We start from the raw sequence: 21,259 nt of genomic DNA, 5'->3' as shown, positions 1-21,259 counted from the left end.
CTATCTATCTATCTATCTATCTATCTATCTATCTATCTATCTATCTAAAATAAAAGTAGTGTTATAAAACAATAAGTCAAGGTGCCATATAAAACACAGTAAAATACTAAGAAGAATGTAAGAACGTAAAACAAGAACATAAAACAAATAAAGTATACTTAATATGTCTATAAATAAGTATAGGTTTTGTATTTTTATAGTAGGTAGATCACTTTGACTTGGTCATTTTGAAAGTAGCTCGCATTCTGAAAAAGTGGGGGCACCCCTGGTCTAATGCAAACTCAGACTGAAGAACTAAGGCAAGTCTCACACTTGAAGAGCACAAGGAACATTCTCTAATGCGAGGAACACAAGGAAAACAAAGTAAATTCACAATATCTCAGTTTACACCAGACTGACTGACTGACTGACTGACTGACTGTCTGTCTGTCTGTCTGTCTGTCTATCTATCTATCTGCCTGCCTGCCTGCCTGCCTGCCTCCCTTCCTTAATCTAGAGATTGGCTACCTGTAGGCACTCTCATCTACATCTAACATTAATAATGTTATTGTCCTCCTGAAGCAGGCCACAGCCACAGTGATGAGATGATATGAAATGAGACAAAATGAAAAAAGGTGATATTCTTTATTGATCCCCCAAGGGAAAATTCATCTGTCAGAGGCAGAGGCTGCCAAAATAAAATGAAGCCGGCACATCAAACATATTTAAAAACAAACAAATAAATCATGACAACAATAAAACAATAAGGGGAAACAGTCACACTAACAGGAGGAGGCCTGTTCATAAGCAGAATCACAGCTCAAAGGAAGATAATTGTTAGGAAAAAATACAAACACTTGAGATAAATAAAGAGCTTTTGAGCTTGTTTCATGAGAACAACAAAGCTTTGAGGCATGCCAATATCTGTACAAGAAACATATTGTTATACACATAGTTTAAAAATATATATTTGTCATCCAGTAAAACTATCACAATTTTGATTAAAACTAATTTATTTTGTATAGCTAAAGAATAATTATTTTTTATTATTATTAATTTATGAATATTATATATGCAATAATACTACTTATTAACCTCTTGTTCAGCTTTTCCATGTTTCTGACCTGCCTAAAATCAGCTGTTGGGTTTTTCAATAAGAAAGTCTTACAGGGTTTCCCATAACAATTCGTCTGATGGATCATTTTGCAGAAAATAAAAAAACTTGCTCAAAAATAACATAAAATATCTAGAAAAACAGGATATCAAATCTGTAATTATTTCTGGCACACTTCTTAGAGTGCAACGTACATGTTTTTAAAAAGCAACAGATTGTCCACAAACGGCAGGTTTAACAAAATGATGGAATGAACAGCAGAAACGCTTGACGTGTTTAACACATGATGATAAAGTCAACACGTTAGCGGACTTCTCACACAGAGATTTAGGAAACAAAGTCTTTCTGCTGCCTCTTTTAAAATACCTGCATTTTCATCATTATTTCCACATTTTATTTCCACACCTTTCTTGCATGACGTATATTCATCTATATGGAAAATGACGTTTTTTTGCACGCATTAATGTACATGAGCAAAAAAAAAAAATCAAATTGAAAATTTAAGCTTTTCCATTTTTACACTGCATTAAAAAACTAAAACATGAGAATTAACATTTCTTTCTCAACAATATCTGTTCGGATGCCTTGAAGCTGAGCAGGTCTGTGTTTGATGCTCAGAACCGAGTGTTTGCGGCCTATAAATACCTGTATGAATGTAAAGCAGGCTGATGGCGGACGTGCTTCACCTTCAGAGAGAGAAAGGGAGAGATTTTAAATCAGAATCAGGCAAACCAAATTAAAGGGGGTGCAAATCCCCCATGCGACTGCTCCCTCCCCATTTCTGCCCTATCATCTATCTCTGGACCATGGTGGGGTTGTCATGTCGACCAGCCCACAAGTTACTATGACAACGGCTCAAGGGGAAGCTCTTGCTAGTGAGGTTATTGCCTCCTTGGGGATGCAGAAAGGACAGGTGGAATGTGAGCACAGACAAAAGGACTTACAGACTCCTAAATGAAGCCAGAGGTCAAGTTGGATGATGTTAACAGTGTTTGTGTGTACACAAGTTGGTATTTATAACCACGCAGACCGGACGTGATGAGTGAGCTGGGGTTGCTTCACTGAAGCACTGTGGATGCAGCACAAAGTTTTCTCCATCCTGGATGCAGCCTGCACCTCTTACTGTACATGATGTATTACAGTCTCCGCTCGGTGCCATAACCTCGGGCAGTTAGGGGGTGGGTGCATGGGAGGGAGTGACATTAAGGACTCTCCGAGGTGTCAGATGGGTCCCCAGCTTCCCCCACATTTTGTCATATAAATGTCATAAAGACAAGTTTGGAGTTGGGAAGGTTTTGGCTTTCCCTCTGCCTGGGGGGTATCACAATGGTTAATTGCCCCATTAGCACTGACAGGGTAAATTGGTGGAAGGGCTAACTATATATTATACAGTGAAAACAACAAATTCCTGGCATCCACCTGAGGGCATGAAAGGCTTGGGAGAGAGCGAGAGAGAGGCAGAATGCGTGTAAACACATGAGCTTTAATATTGGTAAAATATTACAATACAATATTTATCACTGGAAATTAATCCACTGCAACAGTCTCAAAGATCACTGCGCAGATGTGTGCTGAAATTTTAAAGGGCAAAAACACATTTTATTCTATTCTTTGTTGACAAACGCATGCAATTTATGTGAACAAATGCACCCACTTGCCTTTTTCTTCTATGCAATATTGGGTCATAACCAGTATTTGATATAATATTATAATACGGATTCAGTAAATGCAATTTTGAGTGAATTTATATGTTAAAAGGCACTTAAAGATACTCATTGCAATGTATGAAATCAAAAGTAAAAAATGTTTTCCTGGACTATGCAGTTTCAAAGAGTTTATTCCAGTGATTTGAAATGCCGGTGCACCTCAGTGTAAACAAAGCGCTTGTCTGAATCTCCACTGAGCCACATGAGAGCTTGAGCCACACGATTGACCTACTAGATTAGGTTGGCTGTAATCTAAATATGGTGGAATCAGACAAGCAGAGAATCTTGGAGAAGGCGTTTATGTGGAACTGTAAGTGAGACATTGCAGTAAAGATGAAGGCTCAGTGAAAAACTGTCCAGGTTAGGTTAAGGCGATCAAGCAGGGTGATGGAGCAGCTTAAAGACAGTCTTTTATGAAACTTCTGCTTGACCACTTCGGCTTGTTGCTTCAGCTGTTTTTGTAGGTACACACAAACAAACAAACAAATAAATAAAGTGGTTGTTGGCATCCAGTATCATATTTTGCTTACATTTTTTTCTATTTAAGAAAGCATCAACTATTGATATGACAAAAAAATATCGTGCAGATAAAGTTTTTTACTTGAAAAGTTGTTGTTGTTTTTTTGGTCCACTCTTTAACGTGAGGAGGGACCACCTGAATTAATTATGTCTCTGGACTGTGCTTGGACATTTTTATTTATTTAAAGAAACTTAAATTATCATAATTAGTAAGTGTCAAATGAGCAACAAAAACAAACAAAACTCCAGCTTTCGTGTTAAATTTAACGCAGATTTCCTGTTTATTTAATCCAAACCTTTGAAATGAGTCTCCAAGGCTCAATGGGATTAACCTGTATAAATAAAGGTTGAATGAAAAAAACTCACACTCATACAAATCACACAGACACTAACTGGACTATAACGTTCAAACTACGTCCCCATTCACTGTCTTTTGTCCCTAAAATGACAAATTGTCTCCGACTGTCTCCGCAGCCAAAACAAGAGAAAATCCCCGCATGCGTAAAGACGCACAGAGCAGCCAGTGATTTATGGTCCTGATAACCTGCAGTCTTCGACAGAGGCCTCTGCCACATCATCACTTCAAACGTTGTCGAATCGTAAAATATTTATTGGATGTTTCAAGAACGAAAGACAAATCATTTGGCGCAACATTAATGAGGAGATGGAGGAATCTTTTCCGAGTCTTGACGCACGTCCGCACGCAGGGAAAACATCCAAAGCAAGAAAAATAAAAGCAATCATGTCATGATGGAGTTAAAAAAAAACTATACATAATAAAATGCATTAATATTTATGAGATTTAAAGAACATGGTGTTGTATTGCGGTTGTTTCACGCAGAAATGAGCTGTTGGAAGCACACCGCAGATCAAGGCTTTAATCTGATTCTTCTTTAGGAAATTCTTTAATATTAATGGATATTCACATCATATTCCATCTTTTACATACATAACAGTATTCATAAATTTAAAAAGTGACAATTTTGACAATTCAATTAGAGTAAAAATCATATACTATATTTGCTTTTACAAAAAAAGGAAAGAAAAGGGGAAAAAGCAGCTTTCTCCTTGTAAATATATGGACGATGGACAGATTGAAATTCACAATAGTATTATCATAACAAAAGGGCAGAGTTGTGAAGATGGACGGTCAGAGCCAAAAGGGAAAAACTAAAGGTCCTCTGTGGTGGCAGACATGCGAACAGACACGTTATTTTAGCTTTTCACACATATTTGTTTTTCTGTAGTCACAAAGACAAACAGCTAAACCACCCAGAGAATATTCACCTTTTAATCATCTCAGTCCAGACAGAATAAGGACGGAGTCCCTTATTTAGAGTCTAAAATTAAATGCTCATAATTTGTTTTTAGATATACATATTTATATAGAGCCTGATTAAAAAAAAAAAAATATATATATATATATATATATATATATATTTCGTTTGGCATCAACTTTTTTAATGATGATGGAAAACACTCAAATAAAATAAAGAAATAAGCATAATGATCGTGGCTTCATTTGAACGCCAAAGCAAAGGTCATTTTAAATAATCCGACAGTCTAAACCCGGTCCTTCAGAGCCTGTGAGTGTTTGGAGTCCTCCTGAATCGCAGTCAAAACGTCGCATTTTGTTAAAGATGTCTGACACGTTGTCGTTTTTAAAATCGAAAAATTACTATTTTTTTGTGATTTGTTTATTTTGACCTAATTTGCAGTGTTTTGATATGTATTTCATAAAAATAAAAATAAAAATCTGAAATTTTCATGCAATTTTCAGGACTTCCCTAGTTTTTTTAATCTAAAAAACCTTTCTCAATATTTTAACAATAAAAGCAACAATAAAAGCTACTTTTTATTATTAATATTAATATTCCATTTTCCGTTTTCCTCTGCGTCTCAGCTCCCTCCCTCTCTCCCTCCCTCCACCTCTCGCTCTCTCTCTCCTAATCCTATTGATCCAAACCGGCTAATTAGCGGCGACTGCGCAATTACGCACATGCGCACTAGGCGCAATCTCAGCCATTTTTTGAAGGAAACTAATTAGCAGGAATAAAGAGCCAAGTGTTTTTCCTCCCACAGTGATCAGAACTCATTCTACCTCTGGAGCTCGCGCAGACCCCTCCGTCCCCCCCTACCCACCCACCCCCACCTTCTGTTTACTACAGCCTATATGTAGCTTTAATTACACAGTTGTTTGGTAACAACTTGGATCCCGCTGCTCCCTCTCTTCCTCCTCCTCGCTCTCTCGTTTTTTTCCCCTTCTTCTTCTTCTCCTCTTCCTCTTCTTGGCTCCGTAAAAAAAGAAGGAATCATTCATAAGGAATGAGTGGAGACTCCACGCGACTGTTTTGTGGACTAGCGGAGGTTTCGGCGCGCGGAGCTTTGTGCCAGAGTCGCTGCGGAAATGTAAGTGTGCCGTTTGTTTACGATGTTAGCGGAGCTGCTGCAAGGAAGCGAGCCGGCGGTGGGGAGGAGAGGGGGTGAGGAGGGAAGGGTGGGGGGTGTTAGATCAACGCAGTTTGTTAGTCCTTAACGGAATGAAGCTTTTTCTTGTTTTACGGTGAGTCACCCACTGAACGCGGACGCTCGGGTTCAGCTGAGTCGGAAAGTGTTCCGGTGGGGCTGGATCATGTAAACAAAAGCAGAACTGGGCTGACGCTCTCTCAGAGCCTTGACTAACACACAGGGACTGGGGGGTGAACTCTTCATACCGCTGCCTGGTTAGGCTTTTTTTTAATTTTATTCAAGCATAACCTCGTTGCCATAGTCCTGGAAAAAATGCTGAATCTTTCTGTTACCTTAAGACTGGAGGTTCTGTACGATCCACTGGGTCCTCGCGCAAAGCAGCTGCTTTGAAAAAAGGTTGTCCTTTTCCTGCTTCGTGTCCAAGATAATAAACAAAAGGTGTTTTCCTAAAGTAAAGCCACACAACTCTTAGCAGTCTGCTTCTCATCCCCCCTCACACCCCTGCCTCCTCTTTCTATGCTACACACACACACACACACACACACACACAGACACACACAGACACACAAACACACCAGCTCACACAATCTAGGAATCTTTTATTCTATTCTGAATGTATTTGATAAAAAAAAAAAAAACGTTGGGTTGCAATAACAAACACGTTATTAATAATACCAGCTGGGGAAAGCCTGTGATTGGTCAATGCATGCAGGATTTTAGGTGTTCTGAGTTTGACTAATTGACATAATCAGAATCAGTTGCACAAAAGGATGAGCTCTCATTAACACATACATGCACACACATCGTTAAATGATGGTTTCCCGCACTTGTGATCGATAGAGAGCCAGGAATGCTTGTATAAATAGTTACATTGCCGATAGACCCAGGTTATTGATTGCAGTGTAAATGAAAATCTTTATCAGATTAGAGGCCGTTCTCAGCTGCTGGCAGCTCGGCTCAGCCCCTCGGCACTCTCTGGCAGGACAGTGGACAGCTGCAGTGAGCAAGGGTCTGTGGCCTGTGACATAAACACAGTACATTAAAGCACTATCAGAGTGTCAATATGAGCCATATATCTCCAAGCTGCAGAGAAACGGGGTGGGGGTGGCCACAGAAGAGAGGGATGGAGGTGTTTAAGGAGGAGAAAGAAGGGGGGTTGGTTGAAGCAGAAGGTAAAAGGGTAGATTAAGGTCTCGCCTTGATTAAAAAAGGTCAGCAATGAGATTGTGATACACACATATACTGAGCTGTATAGTCAAATGGCATCCACCTGCCAGTCAGGAACCCGAGCTAATTTATTTTAGGTCTGTGATCATATGAAATATTGTTTTAATTAGTTTCAAAATCTTTGAATAAAAATAATTGGTCATTCAATGATAAAATGTTATGACTATAAAAAGGCAGACTCAGCGTTGTTGTACAGTATGCATGTTTCTTTAAACTCTTATTAGTGTTATGCATGTTTGCTTATGAGACATTCCAAAAATTATTTGCTATAATGCTTAATAGTCCTCATGTGCATGAGTTGTTAGTTGGAAAAATCATTTTACAAGATCAACACAGTATTAAACATTTTTACTAAAATGCACTGCAACACCACAAACATGAATAGCCTTTTAAAATGATCACACATTTAAATTACCAGACATATTTTAGAAGATTAACACGTTTTTTTTTGCATAGGCTTTTATGGTTTTGTTTCAAAGCTTGTGTTTGCAGGAATTGTGTAAAGAGTTTGCTAAGTGCAATTGCTGATCCTGTTGCCTTATAATTCCTCTTGACTAGTGCAATGTTCATGATTTAGAGAATGATATATTGGATTAAAAAGCGTTTGCCTATCTTCTTTTATCCAAGTGTGGCAATTTAGCAGAAGCCCTTTAGCTCTGAAGCATTCAGTTCTTTATTTAATCCGATCCCCTGAGGAATATTGCAGACCTCCTGCGTAGCCTTTACCCGCATTCCTCTACCCAGTTTAGCTCTCATGATATTGATTTTCCCATTAAGGGTTAACCCCAACCCCTGGGTAACCAGCCACTGGATTGCAAACTGTGAAGACTGTATTGAACAGATGCTATCCAAAGGCTATAATCAATGCTTTTACTGTTATGTAATATTATTTACATGACTCATGCATGTGCTTTCTTTCTCTTTTTCTCCTTTTCTTTTCTCCTGTCTTCTGTCTGTCTTCTCGTTCTCTGTATCTGAAATACACAGGTGGGCTGGTAATGTGTGGCAGCCGTAGCCTCTGGTATGGACACCGGTGAGGGAGGAGGAGGGGATGGAGGGGGAGGAGAGGAGAGAGATGCTGACCTCAGTCCCCAGGCTTTATCTCTTCCTCTCCTGACCCTGGCGGTCATTCCAGAACAGGGGCCATCCTCTTGTACCTCAGTTGTGGCCCCTGCCAAAGAGCCCCTGACCCTGTCTCGGCAGGGGGAGGTGGGTGCAGAAGGGTCCCAGGCTGGAGAGGAAGGTGAGCAAAAAGGAGGAGACCGACATACACAGGAGAATGCAGGGACGAAAGAGGACTTTGTTGAGGGATGTCTGTCGGGGCAAAGGAAAGAAGGGAGAATGCATGTAGGTGTGGAAGAAGCTTCATTTACAGGAGCCCTCCCAGCACCTCTTGACAGCAGAAGTGAAGAGGAGGAGAAGGAAGAGGAGAAGGCCATCTCAAACCAAAGTCAAACCAAATCCAAATGTTCTTTATTACCTCAACAGAGCCATTACAGCTCTTCTTCCAGCACTGCAAAGGCCAGTGGCACACTCGACAGCAAAACAGCCGCCTCTCCAAAGCCCTCCCACCCTTCTTCCTCCTCTCCAAAGTTGTTCCCTTTTTCTCCCATCTCTCCAAAGCACTTCAGTTGTCCGTCCTCCTCTTCTGCCCTGCTGAGCGAAACAGAGGTAAAAGACATTAAGGGCGATCAGGGCTGGATTTCTGGGTTTCCTCAGAGCTTTAGATCCCAGCAGTCTTCTATGGCTTTTCCACTGGCAGGTACGGAGCCTGCCAGTACACCTGCTGAGGATGACGTGCTGACAGGGGTTCCTCATTCTTCCATTCCTAATGGAAAAGGTGCCAAAGCTCCAGAACCAAATGACAGCCAGATAGACACAGTGGATGATGAGAAAGACAAAGAAGGAGAACAGAAAGAAGCTGTCTCTAAAAACCTCAACCAAGATCTCTCTCCTAACTCACTGACTAGTCACATGACCATAATGCACTCACGCAACTCCTGCAAGACTCTTAAATGCCCCAAGTGCAACTGGCATTACAAGTCTCAGCACACACTACAGGTCCACATGAAGGAGAAACATCCAGAGACAGGAGGTCAGTGTGCATGCAGTGCATCTGGAGCAAAATGTGTGTGTGGTGGTGCAACACGAGGTGTCTGTGCATACTGCAGTTCGGGGAAACCCCATCCTCGATTGGCCCGAGGTGAAACCTACGCCTGTGGCTACAAGCCCTACCGCTGCGAGGTGTGTGACTACGCTACATCATCAAAAGGAAACCTCAGCATACATATGCAGTCCGACAAACACCTTAACAATGTTCAAAGTGGGGGACATGCAAATGGTAACATGCACACCTCTCTTGGTACCAACAACAGTAGCTCCTCTAATGGTCACACAGCAGATGAGCAGCCTTACAACAAGATCCCACTTTCTATTTCAACACCTACTCCCCAGCCCACTAAGCTTTCACCATCTGGACACTCCCATTCTCACGGTAAACGGTGGAGATGCGATGTGTGTGACTATGAGACCAGCATTGCTCGCAACCTGCGCATACACACTACCAGCGAGAAACACACACATAATATGCTACGGCTCCAGCAGGGTTACTATCTGTCTCAGTGCAGGAGTCTCGCCCCACATCTTAAACACCTACAAAACACAGGTGAGTATTGTATACATATCTTTACATAATATAAGAAGTGATGCTAAAAATGCGTTCAATTTGTTTGCTGGTTTCATTCCTTTTTAGGTGCAGAGCTTTCCCTGAACCTACGAATGACCAGTCAACAGGTCCCAGAACAACCAGTGACCCTGGGGTCAACTCTAACTCCATCACCCTCCCCCTCTCCATCTCCTCCTCCAGCCCCAGCTCTGTCCCCTACGGGACCCCTCTCCCAGGGTGTATTCCAATGCCTTGTCTGCTCATGTTTCTCCTCCGACAGCTTAGAGTCTGTAGAGCAGCATTTGAATGCTCCCCGCTCCTTGCCACAGTCTGAGTGGTGCTCCCTTGTTGCAGGTGGTTGTCACTGCAGACTGTGTGGCTACACCACCCCATTGAGGGCTAACTTCTCCTTGCACTGCCAGACTGATAGACACCGCACCCGCTACCAGCATGCTGCTCACATCCAGGAGGGTGGTGACAGGGGTCAGGAAGGAGCCGCCCTCATTGCTAAGGGGAACCACATCCACCTGCGATGCAACCTGTGTGACTTTGTGACCAGCAGCTTAGAGAAGCTACAAGGGCATTCCCTAACTTCACAGCATGAGGCGAGCACCCGGGTTTACGGAGTAAGAAACAGTTATTTTCAAAATCCTTGTCTTCCAAACCCTCAAGCGGTATATTAAACAAAATGTATGCATGCTAAATTTAGAGATTAACATCCAGCCATTAAACTTCCTGCTGTCATTTCTATTTGTCTCACTTTCAGTTCCTGCAGCAGTATGATGGTGAGGTTGATGGGGGTTCGTGGCTGTTTCATTGTCTTCTATGCAACCACTCCTCCTCTACTAAACTGCAAGTACTCAAACACAGCCAAACTTCAGCCCATCAGCAGAGGGAAGGGCTACTGCAGCTGCAACCAATGGGTGGAGAGGAGCTAGCTGCCATTTTCACCATCAGAAAAAGCTTGTGCGGCATAAAAGGTGGGAATATAAACTGTGTGGGCGTATTTGATTTCATGTTCCATGTGACTGCTGACTACAGAGAGTAGATGGAAGATTAAGATGAAAAGAGGGAGAAAATGAGCAATGGGGGTTGCTTGGCTATTGATCAAGCAAAGTGATTAGTCGATACACATCCTTGTTATATCCCCAATCACTCCTGACAACAGCTAACTAGCACCTGCTAATCAATGAACTAATACAAATTCCCTGGACAAAGACTGTGGGAGGTTGAGGCTAGTCGTAACTCTAAAGATTGTGCAAGATAATGATGATAATGCTGAATTTATGTTGTCTGGAGTGTGTGAAGTATGTAACAGTTAAAACAAGTAGTGCAACACTTTATTTGTGAATTAAATATATCCTTTGATGTGATTGTTGGCAAATTAAGATTTATTGAGACTAACTTGTGTGTTGTAAGTCTATATTACCTCCGCTTCACCTCTGAGAGAATCTAATGTGGAATCGATAAGTAATCAATAGTGTATAGAAACAAGCAAGAGGAAAGAAGTGTGATTCAAATACACTAGTGTTTTTGAAGGATGATAGCTATTGTATAATATAGACTAGAATTAGCCTGATCGTTTGTTAGAATATATTGCATGAACCACTACGTTTGTACTCTACACTATAGTTATTTATTTTGTCTTGTCCTAGGAGAGCTTAGTGGGGATATGGAAACTTCCAACACTGATCCTTTGGACACCACCAAAGACACAAGTAACTTGGGGGATAAGAAGATTTCTGAGGAGATAGGTATTGCAGCTTATAAAAATCTTACAACATAATACTAAACTCAAGTTATAGTAATACTATATTTTACACTGATTAAAAAAAGGTTTAAATATGTGTTTACTTTTTTCACTTGAAGACAAAACAAAGGAAGAGGAAAGAAAAAAGAGGGAGTCATTGTCCTCAGTCAAGCGTCCATCCTCTGGATGTGGGAAAATGGATAAATCCAACTCAACCAAACGTTTGAGAACACACCAGCAAACTGAGAACCAGCAGGTGAGCAGCCGAGAAACAGTAGATTAATTTAACTGTGATTGTGTAAAAATAAAATGTGATAGAATAAATGCAGTACTGCATTTAAACCAATTCACCAATTCAACACTGATGAACACTCTTTTCTTGCTTAGAGTGTCCAGTGCCCCTTGTGCCAGGTTAAGCTCCCATGCACGCACCTTCGACAGCATCTCACACATGTGCACAGTGTGGCACAAGACTGTGTGGACAAGCTCATCAGTGCAGTAAGTGTGTGCAACTGTGTATTTGTTGTATTAACGTTCTTCAGGAAGTAAAACAAAATGAAAAGGCAAAGCAATGGGGGATGGGGGCAGAGTGAAATGTAGGGAGACAATTCCATTAAGAAGGCACCAGAGAGAAAGGCAGCACTTTTTTAATGCATGTTTAAGTAGCTGCTCGCTATCATCTTTGATGCAGCCGTGCATTCTGTGTGTATGTGTATGCACGTCTTTTGGAGAGGAAAAAGAGTAGGTTTGAGTGAGTGAGTGTAAGAAAAGCCAGTCTTTCTATAATGCATGTTTAAGTAGCCCTCTATTACTAGAAGTGCAGTCAAGCTAAAAAGGGGCCCCTATGCTTTTTACTGTGTCTCTCCAACTAACAATGACCGGTCATCTATCCACATCACCATCCTCCATCTCCCTGGCCTGTATGCTAAGTGGCCTTTGTCTCTTGCTCTCTTCCCTCCACTTCACTGACTGCTTTTCACCCTTTCTCCCCTTTGCCCCCTCCCCCAGCTGCTCCTATCACTCCTTTTTTTTTGCAATTTCTGTCATGCCCCTTCTTTTCTGTCTAACCCAAGTTCTCCCTCATTTTCTTAACCCCTCCCTTTGCTCACTGTCTTTCTCCAGAGCAGTTTTTTTGTTCATTGCCCCATACTTCCTCCCTCTGCCTGCTCTCTCTCTCTCTTTCATATTCTACACCCTTTAGCCCCCCCCCATCCTCCCTCCTTCCACTCATTCCCCTCCCTCACTCTCTCTGATAGTAATTGAGGTTCATTAATTCAGACTGAGGTGATGATGGCCATTATGTATCTTGCTTTCCAATTACGGTCTCTAGATTAAGTCTGACCTTCAGTTTTCACTGCAGTGTGTGTGTGTGGTTGTTCTTCTCTTTTGCTGCTATGAAGCTGTTACGTAGAGAAGACTCTTGTCATGTAAATCTCATCTTTGACTCTCTGTCCTTTCCTCAGGGTGGCTAGTTGTTTGCATAGATATACTATTTACTCTCATTGCTTGAAGCTGCGGGAATGGAGTTTTTTTTATATGAAGATTTATTTTAAATAAATTAATTATTCAGCTCAGTAAAGTTTTATTAAACCCTTGAGGCATGTTGAAGGGTGTTGGAACTGAAGGGCAGATTCACATGTGTATTCTTATTAAGAGATTGATGTGCCTTGCTGCTTGTACTGCTGTACAGGCAGGTGCAAAATATAACAATACCCTTTAATCTTTTAAAATACCAATAAAGGAAGCACAGGCACTCTGTCTTTTGCTTGCTTTCACTGTAGAATTAAATATATTTTATTCATAATGCTGAATAAAGAAAGCCCAGAAACATCAGATGTTTCTTTTATTTTGAACTTGTAAGAGAACACCAGGTAAAAACAAAATAAAGAACAGTAACAAACGATTGTATTTTCTTTCTTTCAGGTTACACCTTCCATGGAACAACCACAGCCTTTATCAGAGTCACAACTACAGACAGATTTGCTTCCTGATGATATTCAGAAAAAGAAAACAAAGAATAACAATGCAAACTGTTCCCATTCGGCAGATTCAACTGTCTCGATTGATTCACATAAAAATAAAGGTTGGTAATAAATTTGGATAAAATTAGCCAATATTTACTTGCTTACTGTAAGCATAATAAGCAAGTTCCAAAAACTGTCTTGTTGACTTGTGGCAAAAATATTTAAATTTCACAGTTACTATTCTGGTGCATCTTGCAGGTATCTCAGTGGAGAACACTGAGGCAGACATAGCCGCACCCAAAGATGTCACAGCACTTCTCACCCCACCCCTAGAAGACAACACCACTCACCCTTCCAATGGCACAGTGGCTCCTCAGTCCCCAACTCAGACACCCCCCTCCTCTCCACCCAGCTCCCCACCCAGTGACCCCCCTCCTCCTTCTGATCGTCATGGTTACCGGTTTCGTTGCAGCAGGTGCAGCTTGGCATTCCCCACTCAGGAGAAGCTCCAGCTGCATTGGCAGTACCATGCCATGAGGGCGGCGACAGAGTGTCCTCTTTGTTCTAGACAATGTCGCAGCCAAGAGGCCCTGCATAGACACATGCAAAACACGCACTCACAGCAGGACAACACACAGGGACAGAATACACTCTTGCCACCTCAAACTGTGCAATACATGGAGCATAACAAGCATTCAGTTCAGCAAGATTTTAGTTTATCACCTCAAGTGGGTCAAGAAGCAGGAGAGGGAGATGATGAGGAGATAGACGAAGAAATGTCAGACATGGAGGAGGCGGAGGAACAAAAGGAAGTTGAAATAAAAGAAAGGGAAGCTTTTTCTGAAGTAGGTGGAGCTGAGGAAGATTTACCTGAGCTAGGGAAAGGGCCACAAGAGGAGATTATATCAGAACCTAGTTCCAGCTCAGTTGTCAAAAAGAGCTCAAACCCTACAATGGACCGTTATCTGGATCCATCTAGGCCTTATAAATGCACCATATGTTCAGAATCCTTTACTCAAAAAACAATTCTTCTGGTTCATTACAATTCTGTGTCCCATCTCCACCGGGCCAGAAGAGCCATGCAAGACTCTGGGGGAAGTACTGCAGCTTCAGAGACACCACGTGGCCCAGATCCTAGACCTTACCGCTGCCGATTATGTGGAGTGGGTTACAGTCAGAGTTCTACCTTGGACATACATCTTCGCTCTGTTCTTCATCAGACTAGAGCTCGTGCTGCCCAGAACTCAGCTCAACAGAACCCCTCGTCAACTTTAGCTTTGCCTGTGTCAGTCCCCACTTCTGCCACACAGGATGCTACAACCAGAGAAGAAATGTCTATAAATTTGCCTGTTTCCAAGAAACTAGTTGAAGTAAGCTGTTCAACCTCTTCATTAGCAGGCTCTGGTTTATTAGCTGAGACTCAGCCATCCTTCTCTGACCTAATAGACTCCCAACAGGCAAAAAAGAGAGTAGCAGAGCTTCTAGCATCAAGAAATCAACTAATGTTAATACAACAACAGCAGCTAGCCCAGGCACAAGTTCAACTGCAACAGCAAACAGCACTGCTCCAATCCCAGGCAATTCAGAATCATCACTTAGGACCAGATAATCTTCTTAAACAGCACTTTTCACTGGCACCAGACAACTTGCTCTCTCTTCAACAGCAACTTCTTCTGCCATTTTACTTGTCAGGTGATGTAAAGCTCAACTCAGAGTTAACTATAAAAGGACCGGAACTTGTTCACTTAGTATCTTCTAACCCCATTCCAAAAGAACCGGTGAAGGCAGAATCTACGAAAGAGACCTATTCATATGAAAAAGAAAACCAGAAACAAAGTTCATGTTTGACTGTTAGCCAGGCAACTGATTATTCACAAAGTGAAGAGAAAGTTGTAGTTTGCAGTAGATTCTCAAGCCATCAGATGGAAAGAGAGCATTGTGTTTCTAGTCACGAGGAGAAAAAAGAAAATACACACATTAGTACGGAAAAAGATGAGAATAAAAAAAAAGAAGTTTCTTCCTCATCAAATCTTCTTGGATTACGATGTCCTCCTCCTAGAGTGCCCTATGCTGCTGTAAATGGGGAGCCTCTCAGAGCTCTGCTTCAGAGTTATGGCTACGAGTTGGCGCTGCAGCATATACAAAGTAGACACAGACACCAGCAGCAAGTACCAACTCAAATATTATCATCTGATTATAGTGTCTGTAAGACAGAGGTTCCCCCAGAAAAAGAATTTTGTCAATTACAGAAAGAAATGTTAGAAGATTGTAACAACAATAGTAAAGGAGAAGAAGGCAATGGAAGGAATGAAGAGAAAAAAAAGACTGAAAATGAGGCATCTGGAAACAAAAAGAAAAAATGCTGTGAGGCAGGACAAAAGTGTAGTGACTGTGGCAAGTTTTTCTCAGATGCTTTGATTTTAAAAAGTCACCAGGAGTATATTCATAGAGTGCTGTTTCCCACTGCTGCACTGGAGAAGTTTTCCAAGGAATATAGACTGCAATATGATCAAATGTACCCCATTTCTGAGCCTAAATCTGGGGAGAACTCAAACGTTTCTAACCAAGCTTCTAATGTAGCTCCAACCCCAGGCACATCCACAGAGCCAGATGCCACAACAGAGTCAGTTCAGCCTCAGGTGAAAAATACAGAATCTTCACCTATACTGTCAGTTTCAGATCCCATGAATAAAGTAAGTGATACAACTAAAGACCTGCAAACAATAGCTCCTTCGGATTCTTCTTCTTCCCCTTCTCAACCACAAGAATCTCAGCAACAGGAGGCATTTGTTCCAGGCACACCGATGACTGCTACTTCTCAAACTAAAACTCCCATACCTCTTCCCTTACCTAAAATACCTATGCTCCCCCTGTCCTTGCCTCAGCTTCCTTTACCCCCATTAACCATACCAAAGCTTCCACTTCCGCCAATCCCTTTTCCCATGGAGTTGCCACTTCTCTCTCCAGTTGTGATGCAGTCTATGGCTCTTCAGACTCAACCGTGGCTAGATTCAAGTGTGAACCCTGAACTGGCAAAACTGTACCAGTCTCAGCTTAACCCAGCACTTCTTGGACAACAGCCACAACTTAGTCCAGGTTTGCTTGCTCAGCAGCCACAGCCCAGCCCAGTTTTGTCAAGTCATCCACCTCATCCCAATCCTGCTTTGCTGAGTCAATCATCCCAACCCATGCAAACAGGACAGCAAAGCCAAATCAGTCCAACCACACCTGAACAACAGCAGGGTAAAAGAACTCGGACAAGAATCTCTGAAGAGCAGCTGTCTGTTCTAAAAAAACACTTTGATATAAGTAGTCTTCCTAGTGATGAAGAGATCAACAAGATGTCTGCTCTGTCTGGGCTGCCTCAGAAAGTAATTAAACACTGGTTCCGCAACACGCTATTTAAAGAGCGCCAACGAGACAAGGATTCCCCATACAATTTTAATAATCCGCCAACCACAGCTCTGGATGAGTCCAGAGATGATGTAACAAAAAAACAGTATTTATCACTTTCCCCTTGTTCACTGTCCCCAGGCCTGTCAGCCAACACCTCTTCACAACCACAGCCAACAGGAGAGCACCACAGGGGCAGACGATCTTCTCGGACCCGTTTCACAGAGCAACAGCTTGAAACTCTGCAGGGGGTGTTTGAGGCCACTCCATACCCCAGAGAGGAAGAATATGACAAGTTGTCTGCTCTGTTATCACTTCCTAATAGAGTCATTGTTGTATGGTTCCAAAATGCACGTCAGAGAGCCCGTAAAAATCAAGACAAGGGAGCAGAGGATGGATCAGACGGGAAGAGCCAACTTGACAATGTCACCAAACAGAGAAATGGCTCTTACAAGACTGATGTTGATAATCAGGACAACAGCTATGAGGATGAAGAACAAGGGGACTCTCAGAATGAAAACTCCATGGATTTGACTTATGAGTATTACACTCATCCTGATTCACCTACCCTTGATTCTTCCACTTATTACTCAGAAAATGAGCTTCTAGTGACCAAAAGTGAACAAAGCGCTACTGTGAGGAAATCGGAAGCTGTATTAACCTCTCATCAGGCTACTGCTCATGCTCAAAGCAAAATTTTAGACGTAGACGTCCAACAGAAAGAAACTGCTCAGCCTATTAAAACAGAACCTGGTTTGCAACCTGAAAGTCCTCTAGAGAAACCTAAAACCCTTGCTGCTTCCTCATCACAAAAAACAACACTCCCCGTCTCACCTATGTCTCATTCAAACCAGGAGAATACACACGGTTCTGACTATGAACCTTGTGAAAAGGTTGCTGATCCATTACCTAGCTCACTCTCCCCCCCAGAGTTGGAAACAAACCACAATGGCCTGCCAGATGCCACAGCTTGCCCCTCCACTGAAACCCAGCAACAGCTCAAAGTCCAGGCTCAGTTCCAGTGTGGTCTCTGCCCAGCATCTTTGCCAACATTCCAGTTATGGCAAGAACATCAAACCAGACACCTTCTAGCTGCTCAGTCCCAGGTACAACTCTTTCATTCCGGCTTCACAGATCGACCCTTGCCTTACATGATGCTTCATCCGAATCACACCATAATGGCCAGCCAATTGCTTTCAGGGGCTATGTCTCAGATTCCCCCTAATCCCACACATCCCATGATTTCACACTTGACCAGCATGCAAATGAAAAGCACATTAGCAGAACACTCAAATAGCACCCTTAACAATTCTCTATCACCCATGAAACAGAGTACAAAACATGTATCAGAGACTAGTTTTGAAGGTCAACGGGGCAGTAGGGAAGTTGAAGAGGAGCATAGAAGAGATAAACGTCAAAGAACTACCATCACCCCAGAACAACTCGAAGTGTTGTATCAGCGCTACAGCTTGGACTCTAATCCCACCAGAGGAGTCCTTGAAAGTATTGCACGAGATGTGGGCCTCACAAGACGTGTGGTTCAGGTAATGTGATGTCAAGATTAAACTCATTTGATTAATTTGTTATGTTAAGTTAAACCAAACATTTTTCTCTCATAGGTCTGGTTTCAGAATACACGAGCAAGAGAAAGAAAAGGGCAGTTTCGGTCAGTAGGACCAGGAACCACTTTCACCTTGGGCTTGAATCACCTCCGCTGCCCATTCTGCAGAGCTCTCTTCAAGGTAAAGAGTGCACTTGATGCCCATATAAGATCACGCCACTGGGCAGAGGCTGAAAGAGCAGGCTACAACTTATCAGTAGTTAATGGATCCAATGGGCAGAACATGATGGTGACACAATCTGCTATAGAGCGACCAGGTCCATCCATCTCCTCCAGCTCTATCCCTAACACTGGCTATGGCCTCACCAACAAAGAGTTAACTGTGAAGTCTCCAGTGACTTCTTTGTCCTCATCCACAAGTTTAAAAAATTCAGAAGAGGATTATGAATACGAGGAAGAAGATGAGGACTACCCATATGAGGAGAGTTCCAGTATGGCTGATCAAAGTTCGCCTAGTCCTGAAATATCTGGGGATCAAAGCTCAGATTGGAATGAGTCACAAACTCAGCAGCACCACCACCATCAACAGCAGCAACGTCAAAGGACACAGATGAGTCACTTCCAGGTACTCCAGCTCAAAGACTTCTACAGGAACCACCGCACACCCAACCGCCTTGAGTGTGAAACACTTGGCCATGAGTTGGGACTGCCTTCCCGTGTGGTACAGGTAATTGTCAGAAACATTTTTAAAAAATTTAAAGAATGACAGTCATTTCAAAGGTAGTAGATACTAATATGTAATGTAAATACTTCTTACAGGTGTGGTTCCAGAATGCCAGAGCTAAAGAGAAGAGGGCTCGGAGCCTGACTTCCGACTCTGCAGAAAGGGAGCAGGCTGATCTGTCAGCAGGCGCAGTGGAGAGAGACAGAGCATAGAAAGGCAGACTGCTTCCTTCAAATATGCTCCAACCAAAATTCTTCCTCCAACTGCTGTCTATGGCCACACATACCCTGCCTACTTGCTGCCAAACCAATAACCTGAACACCCCAAAGATGCAGAGCCACAGTGGCCCAAAGAGAAACTCTCCCAACTCTTAAGGGAGAGCTGAAACCAAGTTCTCATTAGCACAGCTTTCCTCTTTTCATAATGTTCTTTAACTTTTTTCTGGTCTGTCCTTTCTTGTTAAAACAAGCTCCTTTCCCTATTCCTTCAAACATCTTAATACACCAAACACCAACTTGATAAAAAAAAAAAAACATGCCACAGAGGCCAAAGAGCATTCTCCAAGTATGTGACCTCACTGCCCAGCTAGACCTGCAGTCTACCTCTCAGTCTGCATGACAGACTCCAAGTGGGCCCTCCACCAGACAGTGCTAGATAACTAGCTGTGTAGCATGTAGTCCCAGTCTGTATAAGGCTGGAAAATAAACTGTCAAAGAGATTTTAGTGTAAATAGAAAACTCCAAAAAAAATAAAATAAACTTGAAGAAAAACAAAGCAGTTAAGAATGGAAGAAGAAGAAGAAGAAAAAAATAAAATGAATAATATCCTTGAAATACATAAGGGTATTTGCATAGAGCTTTTGTAAAGACTGTCTCAGATTCCAAAGCTCATAACCAAAATTTTACATGTCTGTTGATTTAGTTTGAACGTGTTTGTTTTCAGTGACAAACTGCAGAGCGGACGTCTGTATGGTGAAGGGGTGAGATTTGCAGCTGGCATAGGTAAGCTGAGTACCAATAGACTGTTTTGGTGCTAAAAGGCTGCTTCACCCCTCAAAAGCCAATGATGAGTCTTCTGTTGTACATGTACTCCTTGTATGTTTCTTTAGTGGAAAACAGCCCAAATAGCACAGTACATAAAAGGCCAGTTTGTCCTGAATGGGGTAAACTATTTTTATAGCACTCAACCACTATACTGTAAATGAAAACTCTAACCAAACTCAAATTTACATTGTGTGTGTTTAGTAATAGTTTATTATAAATCTTATGGATCGACATAAACTGTCTTGCTTCAATACAATAGTGTCATGATATTGAAAAGATTATGACAGCTTTCCTATGTTCAGGCAAGATGACTTGCTGCCTTTCCATTCTATTTGAATATACCAATGGCTTACCAATGTTATGTGAGTAATGTAAAGCTTTTTATGCTCAGATCAATGTGGCTCCATTTCAGACATGATCGAAATACTAGAGTTGTCTGTTTTTTAAACAAGCGAGGCCTAGTTAAAAACTGAACTAAGCTTTACATAAAACTCTGTATTTGAAAGATCTGAGCTTTTCACCTTTGAGTGATTGATTGTTACAAAAAAATAAACTAAAGTGTTTAATAATGTGAGGGGTAAATGTACAGTATTTAGCTTTTGTATGGTTGACTCGAGACTTCATTGGATGTTTGACACATGGCTCTCTTCTTCACATATATTGAGCTTCTCAGCTAAGTTGAGGAAAAACTTTGGATGTCATCAATGTTATTTTTGTACACTTAATTTATTGTCCCTTATCCCCCATTTAATTTTTCTCTACAATTTTTTTTTCTCTTTTCATTTACCAGTCCTTATTCTACCTGTAATAATGATAATATAACAATAATAGCTAAACAATAATTAATGCTTTAAGACAAAAATCCAAAGACGTGATAATACTTTAACCATATGACCTACAAAAATAAGCGCTACTGTTTACTTGATGATGTAATGCTGTTTTTAAAGAAGGAAGGAGTCCCTGTATCTAAGCTACTGTTTTCTGCCTCTCATAAGCACACTGGAGACTGTAACCAAAACCCCAAACTAGAGCCATGGCAGTCTGTAATATAGCGGTTGAAGAGTTTTACTTCTCTTGAAAAATGTTGCAGTTTATTTTTCTCTTATACCATAGTGTTAAACTTCAAGCCCTTAAGGATGTCCAGT

At 41.7% G+C, this 21,259-nt stretch overlaps 2 protein-coding genes across 2 annotated transcripts in view; one reads left to right on the top strand and one right to left on the bottom strand.

The window, feature by feature from the left end:
* The window catches only part of gtf3c6 (general transcription factor IIIC, polypeptide 6, alpha), a 9,675-nt gene extending 3,345 nt beyond the window's left edge, over positions 1-6,330 (bottom strand). Inside the window, exons 1-2 of the mRNA XM_037683491.1 lie at positions 6,120-6,330; positions 1,739-1,779 (exon numbers count right to left, since the gene is read on the bottom strand). The gene's annotated coding sequence lies outside the window, so the exon portion shown is untranslated. The remainder of the gene's footprint in view (positions 1-1,738; positions 1,780-6,119) is intronic.
* LOC119416275 (zinc finger homeobox protein 4) lies at positions 5,600-19,835 on the top strand. The gene is made up of 11 exons (XM_037683489.1): positions 5,600-5,727; positions 8,002-9,679; positions 9,767-10,305; positions 10,446-10,659; positions 11,335-11,433; positions 11,549-11,685; positions 11,817-11,927; positions 13,353-13,512; positions 13,652-18,330; positions 18,406-19,074; positions 19,167-19,835. The coding sequence occupies exons 2-11, from the start codon at positions 8,038-8,040 to the stop codon at positions 19,281-19,283; spliced, it is 8,367 nt and encodes a 2,788-aa protein (XP_037539417.1). The 5' UTR covers positions 5,600-5,727; positions 8,002-8,037; the 3' UTR covers positions 19,284-19,835.
* Positions 19,836-21,259: the final 1,424 nt, after the last annotated feature.

The sequence above is a fragment of the Nematolebias whitei genome, chromosome 10, assembly GCF_014905685.2.
Source record: "Nematolebias whitei isolate Nwh7 chromosome 10, NemWhi1, whole genome shotgun sequence".
In the NCBI taxonomy this organism is placed as follows: Eukaryota; Metazoa; Chordata; class Actinopteri; order Cyprinodontiformes; family Rivulidae; genus Nematolebias; species Nematolebias whitei.
The sequence above is the reverse complement of the archived record's forward strand: the minus strand, read 5'-3'. Positions and strand labels throughout refer to the sequence as shown.